The sequence below is a fragment of the Phascolarctos cinereus genome, unplaced genomic scaffold, assembly GCF_003287225.1.
Source record: "Phascolarctos cinereus isolate Bilbo 61053 unplaced genomic scaffold, phaCin_HiC Scaffold_726;HRSCAF=1367, whole genome shotgun sequence".
Taxonomy (NCBI): Eukaryota; Metazoa; Chordata; class Mammalia; order Diprotodontia; family Phascolarctidae; genus Phascolarctos; species Phascolarctos cinereus.
The window spans coordinates 400,185,553-400,199,454 of NW_027556098.1; the positions used below are offsets into that span (position 1 = coordinate 400,185,553).

The following is a 13,902-nucleotide window of genomic DNA, read 5'->3' on the forward strand; positions in this document are numbered from 1 at the left end:
GGTCAGTACATGGGAAGAGCCTGATATTATACATATGCAATGTTCCATGCCCATGTACCCTGCAAAGGAGCAAGAGTTGTTTTCTGCAAACAGAATAATCTTCTCACATTTCTTCTTAGGGCAAGCTTGTTTCTTTGCAAGGTCATCGTTTTGTGGTTGTTCTTTTCATTTACATTGCTGTAAACATTGTGCATATTATATTATTTTCCTGGCTCTACCAAAGAATTATCAAATAAAAACTCCTGGTTCTGACAGATTTATGGGAGGATTCTATTAAACTTTAATACTGTACAAATTATTCTAAAAATTTGAAAAAGAAAGCACACTACCAAACTTTTTATATAGTCCTGATACCTAAATATACCTAAAATGAGGGAGGATAAAGCACCTTTTTTAATATGCTAAAAAGTATCTATCAAAACTAAGACCAAGCATTATAGTCAGTGAAGATACACTAGAAGCTTTCCAATAATAACAGAAGTAAAGCAAGGATGTTTCCTTTTCCACTATTTTTTTTGACTAGGTAAAGGAGACCATTCTCTGCCCCATTTCTTACTTAGCCTTAGTCAAACTGAGACACGTTAAAGACCTTAGCTTAAAAAAGGCAAGATCTGCCACTGCATCCAGGGCCATCTCCAGTCATCCTCATCTATATCTTCCCAATGGACCCTGATGGCTCTGTAGGAAAAAGTGAGACTGGTGACTCTGCACAGACCTCCCTCACTTAAATCCAATCTACTTGCATGTCATGGCATCACCTCCCTGATGTCATAGTCCTCTTCAACAACAAAGGACAAACAACAACATTACTTTATATAGTTCTAGCAAAGCTAGGAATAACAATAAGACAAGAGAAAGAAATTAAAGGCACAAAGTTAAAGAGGAGAGAAAAGCATCTGTAGCTGTTGATGATATGATGATTTACTAGGAAAACCCTAGGGAATCAGCAATGAAACAAAGTGAGAAAATACCATAAAAAAGTCACAAGTTACAAAATAAACAGAATTTCTTTGTAATAACAACAAAATTCAAGAGGCAACAATAGAAAGAGAAATCTCATTCAGAATAACCATAAAATGCATAAACTATGTGGAAACAAAACACATTAAATCCTTGAATAGATTCAAATACAAAATTTTCCTTAAAAAATAAAGAACAACTAAAGAGCTCATGTAATATTCAGTATTGGTGGCTGGGCTATGACAATGCTATCAAAATTAATTTTCAGATTTAATGTCAGACCAATCTAAGTACCAAAGAGATACTTTACAGTCAGATAAAATAATAACAAAATTCATTTGGAAGAACAAAAGATACAGAACACCACTGGACATATTGAAAAAAAGGTAGGAATGAGGGGACAATAGTACTTTCAGGCTTCAAATTATATTTTAAAGCAGTGATCATCAAAACCATTTGGTCCCAGTTTGAAAAACAAAAACAAAAACAGAAAAATAGATCCGTGGAACAGACAAGATGTGAGATTTAGAAATAATAGAATTTAATAACCCAGAATTCAATAAATCTGAAAACATAAAATTACTTAGGAAAGAACTCCTATTTTATAAGAATTGCTGAGAAGTCTGGAAAGCTGTGTGGCAAAAACTAGACATAGACAAACATTTTACACCACATTCCTCAATAAATTCAAAGTGTTTGGGGGGCCTGAATATTAAAGATCAATCCGTAACAAAAGGAAAAATAAGGAGAGAATCAGATCATATACCTTTCAGAGCTTTGGATAAGAGATGCATTCTTGCCAAGATCTTTTTGAAGCCCAACTCTGTCACCTCATGCGTTCCATATAATGGAAGCTATCCACTAGTTTTGTGTCATTTTCAAATTGAATGAGCTTTATCTAAGCCACTGAGGATGTTAAACAGTAAGGAGACAGGCAAAGATCCCTGGGGCACTCCACTAGAGACCTCCTTCCAAGTCAACATGCAACTATCAAGGACTGCTAACCACACTGTTGTCTAGCCCCCTTTTCTCCACCTTTTTCAAAAGAAAGAGAAGGGACAATAACCACTTATAGTGGACCTACTATGTGCCAATCACTGTATTAAGAGTTTGTACAGATATCACCTCATTTGACCCTCAAAACAATCCTGGGTGGTAGATGCTGTTATTTATGCCCACTTTATAGTTGAGGAAATGGAGGCAAAGAGAGGTGATGTGACTTGCCCAGGGTCACACAGCTAGTAAGTGTCTGAGGCTGGATCTCAACAGGGCAGGCACTCTATCCATTTCACTCTTTAGGTGATTTTTATTTTGTTTTGGTTTGGGTTTTTGTTTTTATTTTAGGCAATTGGGTTTAAGTGAGTTGTCCAGGGTCACACAGCTAATAAATAAGTGTCAAGTGTTTGGTCTGAGGTCACATCTGAACTCAGGTCCTCCTGACTTCAGGACTGGTGCGCTATCCACTGCGCCACCTAGCTGCCCCTTTAGGTAATTTTTCATGTTAGGTAGATGCTTAATGTATGTTTGCTGGATTGGAAGGCACTACTTTGCAACAATACTTGAAAGGACTCCTTTTTCCTTTCTAAAGGCTATTTGATAACAGAGGCTCACAGATTTACAGGTAATTTAGAGGTCATCTAGTCCTCCTTCATTTCACAGATGAAGAAACTGAGGCTTGAAGGCATGCAGTGACATTACTAAAATCACATAGGTGGTAAACAGCAGATTTAGGATTTGAATCCAGGTCCTTGGGCTCAACGGCAAAGCTCTTTCCCCTGAACCACACTATTCACCTATTCAGAACATTCTTCCAGAACTTTACAAATGTTTCAGAACATTCCAGAATGTTTCAGAACACCTATTCAGAACATTTTTCCAATTCAAGGTCATCATGAACATTTTTACCTAGAATAACTTTCTTTCTTCTTTTCACTTGCATCAATTCATGGTATTACCCCTCCTCTCAGAAGTCCCAACATGGGCCACAGAGAGAGAATGGACTGGAAGTAGACCAATCCTGCTTATATGAGGTCACCCAACGAAAGGCCAGATGATCATCTGAGTAAGTTGTAAAAAGGATTCCTGTTCTCAAATAGATTGGGCTGGAGGGATCACGCAACTAGAGCTGAAAGGGGCCTTAGAAGTCCTCTAGTCCACTGTGGAAACAGATCTGGAGGTGTGAAGTGACTTGGCCAATGTCACACAGGCAACAGAGGACAGTTAGGATTTTAACTCGGATCCAATGTTTCATCCCCCAACATCCCTTCTGAGAGTGAGATTCTGTGAGTTGTTCTAGGAGGAAAGAGTCCTTTCTTTAGGGAAGAAACCACCAGGCAGAGGCAGTAACCTCACAGGCTTAGGATTCAGAGTGAGGTAAGGAGCACAAGAAGGAGAATATCTGGGCACATTCTGGATTAAGGAAGGAAATTTGGTCCAGAAAAAAACTGAGGTGCAGAGATTACAGACCTGTGCAGGAGGGGTCCTCAGAACCTTACGACCAGTATTTAAGTCACCTCCACTGACAAATGAAGACAGTGTATGTGGTGTGTGTGTGTGTGTGTGTGGATGGGTGGGTGCTGTGGACAGGAAAGTTTTGCACATGGTTTCTCACAGCAAGAATCATTTTTCTTATCTGCATTTCAATTCCCCACATCCTTAAGCTCTGGAGACCAGAGATCCCTGTGCTTGCTTGGAAGAGGAGATTAATCAGGGGAAGGACTAGGAGGATGCCTTGGGGAGATCCTGTTCCCTCTTTGCCCCTCACTGCTGCCTGGATACAGGCAAGACCAGGGTTTGAATCCTGACTCTAATAGTTAGGACCCCAGCTGAGTTACTTAAAGCCTTGGTTTTCTCATCTTTGAAAGGGGGATAAATATTTGCTCTCCAGGACACTCTCTGGGTTGTTGTTAGGCAAGGGCTAAGTGGCTTTGGTGTGTAAATGTCAGTTGTTGTCCCCTTTGAGTTCTAAACGTACTCCCTACCCCCTACCCTCCTCATACAGGTAGAAATAAATGCTCCATGAAGGAGCACATCTACCCAATTAGTCCAGGAGTTTGCCAAGTCGGGGTTCCTCAGAGAAGGCACCTAGCAGGGAGAAACTGCCAGTGAGCAATTAAAGTCTCAACTCTGCCCCTCAGAGTCAAGAAAGTGAATTGATTCTCCAGCTGGTGCAGAGCTTGCAGACCTGTTGTTTCCAGATGCTGAGTTACAAAAGTGAGTTTGGAATGGGAGGCCAGGGCTATACAAGTGACCAGACCACCCTAAAGTGACTGTCTTCTTTAAGGCACCGACATCTTGATGTAGGAGGCATGCTGGATCTGGAGATGGAGAGCCTGAGTTCAAATCCTGTCTCTGATCCCTACTAGCAAGCTGGGTGAAACTGGGCAAGTTACTCAAATTTCTTTGTGCCTCAGTTTCCTAATCTGTAAAATGAGGGAGATTGGACTACACCAGAAGAAGTCCAGGGCTTGGAGCTCTTAGCCAAGTATAAACAGAAAATGCTGATGAGAGACCCAGCTACCAAGATACTATTCTCTGCTTCCTTCCTGACTCACTTGACTTTATCAAGTCACAGAAGCCTGGAGGTCCACTCCTCCCCACAGCTCCTTTCTCCAACTAGATGGTTCCTCCAGAACCTCCACTTTAAGCAAAGCACCTAGGCCAGCCATGTCTTCACTCCTCTTCAAACTCGAGTCACCAGACTTCCTCAACCATACCCCTATTCAACCACCTTCCCCTCCAACCCCTACAGATTTTCAGCTCCTTTTTATGTACTGTCTTCCCTCATTAACATGTAAGCTTCTTGAGGACAGGAAGCATTTATCTTTCTGCTTGTATTTCTATTCTCAACACTTAGTACAATGTCTGATGAACAATAAAATGTTTGTTAACTTGACTCAGTGGCCTCCAAGGTTCTTTCTAGCTAAGTCACATCACCTCCCTTGCCTCAGTTTCTTCATCTGTAAAATGAGGGGAGCTAGACTCAATGGTGACTAAGTTTCCTTGCAGCTCTAAATCTAGAATTCTAAATCACATCTCCTCTCTGTGCCTCAGTTTCTTCATCTGTAAAATGAGGGGGGTTAGACAAGCTGGTCTCTAAGGTCTCTCTTCTGACTTTAGACATAAGATCAAGTGCTAGAGACAACAAGGTAGTCCATTCCTGAGACCTTCAGCAGAAGCAACAATGTCTATATACTGGTAGAGGAAGCATGATGAAAGAACACTGGTCTTACAGTTAAAAAACAAAACAAAACAAAACAAAATTTGAATTCAAAGTCTGCCTCAGATACTAGCTATTTGACCCCGGGCAAGTCACTTCCTCTCTGTAACTCAGTTTTCCTCCTCTCAAAAATAAGAGGGTTTGATTCTAAGGTCCCTTCCGGCTCTAAGTTTATGACCCTAAGTCACTCCCCCTCTCTGTACCTCAGTTTCCCCATCTGCAATACATGACAGTTGAATCCAACGATCCCCACAATCCCTTGAGCTCTAAATCCTATGATCTCTCTCCATCTCAGCTGCAGGATCCATAAAAGGAAAATAATACCTGCCTTTCCTTGATTCAACACGGTTGTGAGAAAGTGCTCTGTAAAACTTTAAAGTCCTAAAGAAACTTTTTTTTTCCTTTCCCTAACACACTTGTGATTTCATGAACATAGGGAGCTCCCAAGGAGGGACTTCCTCTACTGGCAGAGTTCTGTAAGCTTTCTTACAGCGTGAGGAAGTTGCTTGGAGAGCTCACAGGTGGTTTGCCCAGGGTCAGATGACTAGGATGTATTAGATACACCACTTGAGCCTGGGTCTCCCTGAATCTGAGGCTGGCTACCTATCTACTCTGCCAGCCTGCCTCTCTGTGAAATCTGTGATTATTCCCCTCACCCCTGGCATTGGTACCTCTTCTCAGTCTAGCCCCCTTCATACCTTTCCTGTCTTCTCATTCTATTTCCCTCAACACTGAACTCCCATCTCTAATCTCTGTCTTTGCCCTGTCTCCACACCTAGATCTTTCTTATCTATTCTACTTTCTGAATCCTTCAAGAACTCTGTCTGAATCTCTCTTCATTTCCCCTGCTGCTTACTCTCCCTCTCACATTACCTTCCATCAACTAGATGTGTGTGTGTGTGTGTGTGTGTATATATATACACATATGTATCCCTATATGTATACATGTAGCCCCACATGTATGTGTGTGTATGTATCTTGGATATTCATACCTAATTACATGTCATCTGCCCCATCAGAATGTGAGCTCTCTGAAGACAATTCCAAAATGAAAAATGCTATCCACATCCAGAAGGAGAACTGTGGAGTCTGAATGCAGATCAAAGCATACTATTTTCACCTTGTTTTGTTTTTTCTTTCTTGTGGTTTTTCCCTTTTGTTCTGATTCTTCTTTCACAATATAACTGACATGGAAATATGTTTAATATAACTGTACATGTATAAGCTATATCAGATTGCATAACGTTTTGGGGAGAGGAGAGGTAAGGGAGGGAGGGAGAAAAAAGTTTGGAACTCAAAATCTTATAGAAATGAATGTTGAAAACTTTCTTTACAAGTAATTGGAAAAATAAAATACTATTTAAAAAAAGGAATGTGAGCTCTCTGAAAGCACGGCTGACTTTTATTCTTCTTTGTACCACCAGTACTTAGCACAGTGCCTTAGCATATAGTGAATGCCAACTAAATGCTTGTTGACTAAATAACCAATAGTCTATTAGGTCTTGATGACTAGAGAGCTCTCCTGAGAAAGTATCTCCACCATCACTCTATCAATGAGAACTCTGAAGCGGCCCCTGAACTAGTTAAACATCTTTTTAAAAAATTAAAACAAAAACAAAAGCAGGCATTTGTTAAGCATGTATGTGCCAGGTAGACAGCTAGATGGTGCAGTGGATGGAGTCCCAGGCCTGGAGTTAGGAAAACTCATCTTCCTGAGTTTAAATCAGGCTTCAGACAATCATTAGCAGTGTGATCCTGGGCATTCAGACTCCACAGTTCTCCTTCTGGATGTGGGTAGCATTTTTCATTTTGGAATTGTCTTCAGAGAGCTCACATTCTGATGGGGCAGATGACATGTAATTAGGTATGAATATCCAAGATACACACACACACACACACACACACACACAAATACATGTGGGGCTACATGTATACATATAGGGATATATATATGTGTATATATATATATATATATATACACACACACACACACACACACACACACACACTTGTTTACCTCAGTTTCCTCATCTGGTAAATGAGCTGGAAAAGGATGGAAAACCATTCCAGTATCTTTGTTAGGAAAGCCCCAAATGGGATCACAAAGAGTCAGACCCGACTGAAATGAATTGACAGCAGCAATTAGAAATTCTATTCTGCTTAATTCACTATCACAATGAAGTGAGTAAATACTAATTAGATTGAGTAGGGGTATCAAAATTATCTTCACACAACATCTTATCTACATACAGTAACAAGGTGCTAATATTCTCTTCGAGAATGCATGTGACTGGATACAGGCACATGCGTCAATATTTGTTAAAAAGCAGTCGATTAATAAGCTAATCAGCTAAAGTCTATTAATTAATTATTAATGAAACTGATTAATCAAGAGGATCAGAGAATACAGAGGGTGAAGGGACCTTGAGTATTCTAAAACAACCCTATTGGGCATATTCAGAAGGCTTTCTTCTGAGGCCCAGAAGAGTCGTACCAGTAGGAGAAAACACCAAGATTAGAATAATTGAGTAATATATGCCCCTAGCACATCAAGGATGGTGACACACTCTGCTTCTAGTTACAATTTTCCCTCAAGGTTTACTACTAGAGTTTTTTTTTTAATGTGCTAATAACTTCTAATGGGAGCCAACAGTTTCATAGACCTTGTTGTTTAGATTCCTAGGTGGATACCTAGATACTTACTAGCTGTTTGACTCTGATCAAGTCACTTCCTCAGTTTCCCCAATTGTAAAATACAGATAACAACAGCAGGCTTTTTGTCAGAATCGAATGAGGTAAGCCCTTAGCTCAGGACCTGGCACATTATTCATTCTATAAATGCATATCCCTTTCCTCATAAATAGTTATATTTTAAACAAATTGTATCACACAGACCAACGATAGCAACGTGCTATTATTCTTTATATATTTCATTACATGAATCTCTGCATAAGGAACATAGCCATACACATAGTTAGTCAGTAAACATTTATTGAGCACTTACCGTATGCACGTACTATGCTAAGCATTAAGGATACAAAGAAAGGAAAAAGACAGTCACAGCCCACGAGAAGCTCACAATCCACCAAGGCCACTTAGATGTATGTGTGCGCACTCATATTGATATACACATATCTATAAACACACATACGTGTACTCATTTATATATGCATACAAACCAAAACTTGTGTAACTTTGCCTAACTTACGTGACCTAACCGTACCATCTGTAAAATGTTTTGCTTGAATATGCATATTTGTAACAAAGTGTTTTGTTCATTCTAATTTTTTCTTTCTCAAGAGTGAGTGATAGAAGGGAGAGAAAATAAATGCCTGTTAGGCAGAAAAAAAATTACCTTAAAAAAAAAGGAGTTCCATGCTAGATCAAATGAAATGATATTTGTAAAACACTTAGCACAGTGCCTGATACACAGTAGGTGCTTAATAAAGGCCTGTTCCCTCCCTGTGACATATATATAATATATACATATATATGTATATGTATATGTATATGTATATGTATATGTATATGTATATGTATATGTATATGTATATGTATATATATATTATATTATATTATATATTATATTATATTATATTATATTATATTATATTATATTATATTATATTATATTATATTATATTATATTATATTATATTATATTATATTATATTATATTATATTATATTATATTATGTTATATATGTGTATATATACATATAAATATGTATGGTTACATACTATCTATTTTTCTACATCTTGTGACTATCCAGTAGTATGTAAGCTCACAGAGGTTGGGGATGGTTTCATTTAGGTCTCTGTATCGCTAGCACATAGCTGGGATCTAATAAAGGGGTTTTTTTGGGTGGGGGAGACACATGAATATGTATCAATGTATAATACACATTTACATGCACATATACACATTTACATATGTGTAAATATGTATAGAAATAGGTATGTATACATGCACATATTATATATGTGCATATATGTACGTGTGTATGTATACATAGATACAAAGTTATGTATCTTTCCCCTCTGACCTTTATTAGGCACCAATTATGTACTAGGTGCTAGAGATACAAAGAACAATTATATATAAATATATATAATGTATTAATATATTTCTTGTTCAGTTCTTTTAGTTGTGTCTGACTCTTCATGACTCACATCTGGGGTTTTCTTATAACTCTTATATAGTGGTTTGCTATGTCCTTTTCCAGCTCATTTTACTGATGAAGAAACAGGCAAACAGGGCCAAGTGACTTACCCAGAGTCATACAGCTAATCAGTATCTGAGGACACATTTGAACTCAGGATGATGAGTCTTCCTGACTTCAGGGCCAGAGTTCTAACCACTGCACCACCTAGCTGTGTTTGTGTGTGTGTGTGTGTGTGTGTGTGTGTGTGTATACACACATGGATACGTATATAGATATATGTCTATATACATGTGTATTGTATGTAAATGCACATGTATTCCTTTATTAACATATATTGTATGTATATGTACATATGCATATATCTTTAAGAAGGGGGTAAGAATGACTTAAATCTGAATAGATTTCTAGGAGGTACAGTTTTGGGCTCATCTTCTAAGGTTTAGGACTGGGACAGAGCTACAAAAGAACCCTCCAAAAAAAAAAGGAGACATCAGACATGTATATATGTGTGTGTATATGTATGTGTGTGTATGCACACCCGAGCGCGAGCACACATAGGGATAGCATGGCTTAGTGCTAAGCATTAGACTTGGATTGGAGGTAGATTGGAGCCTTGCCTCTGAGAAAAGGTCAATGGATCAATCACTTATGTGCCTCCAGTAAATAATTTACACAGCAAGACTTACTTATTAAGTCCTACAGGGTTGCTGGGTGCCTCCCCCCCAAAAAAAGCATAGATCCTTAATATATATTTGGGGATATTAAACTGTGGAAAGAGGACCGGCTTGGAGTCAGGTGGGATCCAGGTTTGAATTCAGACTGAGACACTTAACTATTGTAATGTAGTAATCTGACAAAGGAGGACCAGTTACAGAAGTTACCATTCTCATTTGGTTTAAAAAAAAAAGGCAAATGGAGTTAGAGGAGGGAAGAATCTCACTATTTCACTCCATCATTGGGAGGAAATGTGTGTTGTCCATTTTAAATTTGTTAGTATAGAAAGAGATAAGAACTTTGAGCTAATCAAGGAAGCAACAACCTCTCAGGTTAATTATGGCCACTGAATAAATAGGAAATGGTGGGGCCGAGGGAGGTGGAAAACTTTTTTTTCTTTCTTCTCAACTGTAGATCTTTGAAGCCAGAGACGAAAAGATTCCTAGTGAGTCTCATCCCATCCCATCAAATCTTCTGCAACTTATATAATCTTAGAGAGAGCTGCCTAGGGCACTCAGAGGTGAAGTGACTTGTCTAGAGTCATATAGCCAGGAAGTAACAGAGACAGAACTGGAGCCCAAGGCCACTTTGCCCCTCCATCCGCTTTGCTTTGCTGCCTGCAGTGGCAGAGGATAACATTTTAAAATGCTGTTTCCTTAACATCAGCCCACTATGGATGCTTTGAACGGGCAGCCAGGCTCTCTCCTTCCTTCTAGCCATTCTGAATGTTTCCTTCTGAACAGGAACCCCCAGTGACCTGATGAATTTCCTTCAATCAGAAAAAGAAGGCTAACAGCCAGAAGCTACTTCATGGTTCAGTGGGAAGAGCTTTGGACTGGGAGGCAGAGGCCCTAGATTTGAATCCTGCTTCAAACAAGCCCTAATCTCTCACTTGGGGGATACTGGACTCTGCTACCACAGCAACTTATCTTCACTGGTCCCAACTTCAACTCCACTCTTATGCCTCAAGACAAGAATCCCTAGGTCTCAGGGCTGCTCAAAGGATCTACTCTCTAGGTCTTTGTGGGAGACTTCCTGTTTCATTATAGAGGGTAGGGAGAAAGCCTTGGATTTGGACTAAGGAGCCCTGCCTTTAAGACTTCAGACTTTGTTCTCAGTCATCTCAACTCTCCCAGCTGACTCAGTTTCTTCACTTGTGAAAGAAGTAATGATGCTATCTGTAGTACCTATGACTTACCTCTGGAGCAACTAAGTGGTGCAATAGATAGAGTGCCTGGCCTAGAGTCAGGAAGACCTGAGTTCAAATCTTCTCAGCAATTCTTAGCTGTGTGACTCTGGGCAAGTCACTTCACCCTATTTGCCTCTGTTCCCTCATCTGTAAAAATGAGCTGGAGAAGGAAATGGCAAACCATTCCAGATCTCTGCCAAGAAAACCCTAAATGCAGTCCTGACGAGTCAGACAATACTGAACTACCTACCTCATAGGGTCAAGGTAAAAGTGAATTAATATTAATAGCTAACATATACATAGAGAGTTGTACACATTATTTCAATGGAGCCCCTCACTTCAGCCTTATAAGAATACATCATCTCCATTTCATAGATGAGGAAATTGAGCCTCACAGATGTTAAATAAGTGACTTCCTTTGGTCGTATAAGTAGCATATCCAGTGATATTTGAACCCAGGTCTTCCTAACCTCAATCTAGGTTATTTTAAAGCACTACAGAAATGAAAAAATATATATATTACTGTCATTGTCATACTGTATTTTTTAAAACCCATGCTCCTCTCCTTCTTTTTTTCCCCGTGAGGCAATCAGGGTTAAGTGACTGGCCCAGGGTCACACAGCTAGTATCATGTGTCTGAGGACAGATTCGAACTCAGGTCCTTCTGACTCCTGGGCCACTGCTTGCTGCCCCTTCCTCTCCTTTTTTTTCCTTTGGCCTTCAGTGAGAAGAGAGTAACTCAAACCAGTTGGACCCAGGGGTGTTATTGCCAAAGTGTTGGACTTGGTCACCAACTTGTATGCCCTTGGGCAAGCGACTTAGCTTCCCTAGGTCTCAGTTTCCCAATCTGTACAATTAGAATAACAGAAGTACCTTCCTTAAAGGGTCATAGTTAGGTTCGAATGAGTGCGATATACATGTTAGCCATTAATATTATCAGCAGCGGCATCAGAGTAATGCCTGGGACTTACTTCCTCCTCATCGCTGACTCATAGAATCTTTTTTTCTTTAAGGTTAAATTCCACTCCTTTTCCATAAAGCCTTCCCTGATTCCCTTCCCCAAAGCTGTCCCTGCTCCTTCCCTCCTCAATTTTCTTTGTTCTATTTCTACATTTTGTGCTGGCCCAATACAATGTAAGCTCTCAGAGGGCAGGGGCTTTGCTTCTGTCTTTGCATTCCTAGCAGCTAGCCTATACTAGGTGTCTTAAAAAAGGGGGGGGGACCACAGGGAAGTTGGGTCTTTTTTCTGACTCAGACTTGCTCCACCCCCATCCCCCATTTCAGCTGTTATGACAGATTCAGACCCTCTCTTCAGCTCTAAAGGTCCAACAAAAGTTGTTCCCCCTTCACACACATCCTTTTCTCTGCAAATAGGAAGGAGTCTTAGGGCTTCTGACCCCACTTGGTCCCGAAGTCCCTCATCCTTGGATAAATACTGATCCTCCAGTTCAAAGGCACCGCTGACACCAAAAATGCCCTTTTCGAGTGTAGAGTGGCAGCAAAATTCAGATTTCCTTCCCTCCCATGCCCTTGTGGAAGGAGACAGCAGTCTGTTACCTCGTGGGATCTCTTGCTCCCCACCAGCCCTGGGGGACTCATGTGCTCTCGGTCCAACCTTGAATAGAGCTTTGGAGGTGGCTACAATCACAGGAGCCTAGATTTAGAGCTGGAACAGGCCTTGTTAGCCCCTTCATTTAGCCCAGCCCCTTCATTTTACGGAAAAGGAAACCGAGGCTCAGAAAGGTTAAGTGATTTGCTGAGTAGGATGTAAGGTCCTCGAGGACAGGAAGTGTTTCACTTTTGTATTTGGATCCCCAGCTCGATACACAGTTTGGCACATAGTAGGCTCCTTAAAACTGCTTTCAGAGATTGAGAGCTCAAGGTCACACAGTGAGTGGCAGAGCGAGGGTCCCCGATTCCAAATGTTGCGCGCTGCCCGGTCGGTCCCCAGACTTGTACATGCACCCGCAACCCCGGACAGATCCTGAGTCCGGAGCCTGCTCCGGCACAGGTTTCCCCCTTCCCCTCCTTCCCTCCCTCCCCCGGCTCTGGCTCCCCTACCTGGTGCTGTCGGAACTGGCTGCCTGTAGGTGCCTTGCTGCCTGTCTCTGGTATAGATGACCCGAGTCGGACTCGCGCGGAGCTTGGCCCCGGGGCTCGCTGCACTGGCTAGCCTTCTGTATCTGGGCCCCAGGTCCCATACTCGCGCGGGACCTCACCCCACCCGTGCCCTCCCCTACCCCTGGAGGACCCGCGGGCTAGCCGGAGGTTAACCCTTTGGCTGCCAGCGCGGCAGAGGAAGAACCCTGGTTATGCAACGGGGCGGGGGGGCTGACGCCCGCGATAACCAGTCTGGGGAGACAGGGGCTGGGGGCGGGTGGGGGCTGTGGCCGAAGGGCAGACAAGAGGGTCGGATCGGCGAGGCTGGTTATAAGGGACTGCAGGCGTGGGGTACCGGAGAGGGAAGGGGAGGGGGGAGGGAGGGGGAGGAAGGAAAGGGAGGGGGAAGGGGGAAGGGAGCGTCCGCTGCCGCCGCAGCAGGCATTAGCCGCCTTTTCTAGCCTGGCGGGCTGCTAGCGCGGGACCGCTTTGCGCGCTCCAGGCGGCCCGAGGAGGAGAAGGAGGCGGCGGCGCGGGAGTGGGAGGCCAGAAGT

At 41.6% G+C, this 13,902-nt stretch overlaps 1 protein-coding gene across 1 annotated transcript in view; it reads right to left on the minus strand.

The window, feature by feature from the left end:
• The window catches only part of TP73 (tumor protein p73), a 225,249-nt gene extending 211,788 nt beyond the window's left edge, over positions 1–13,461 (minus strand). The window contains 1 exon segment of the mRNA XM_020975460.2: positions 13,310–13,461. Within this exon segment, the coding sequence (XP_020831119.2) occupies positions 13,310–13,449 (140 nt within the window). The 5' untranslated portion in view covers positions 13,450–13,461.
• Positions 13,462–13,902: the final 441 nt, after the last annotated feature.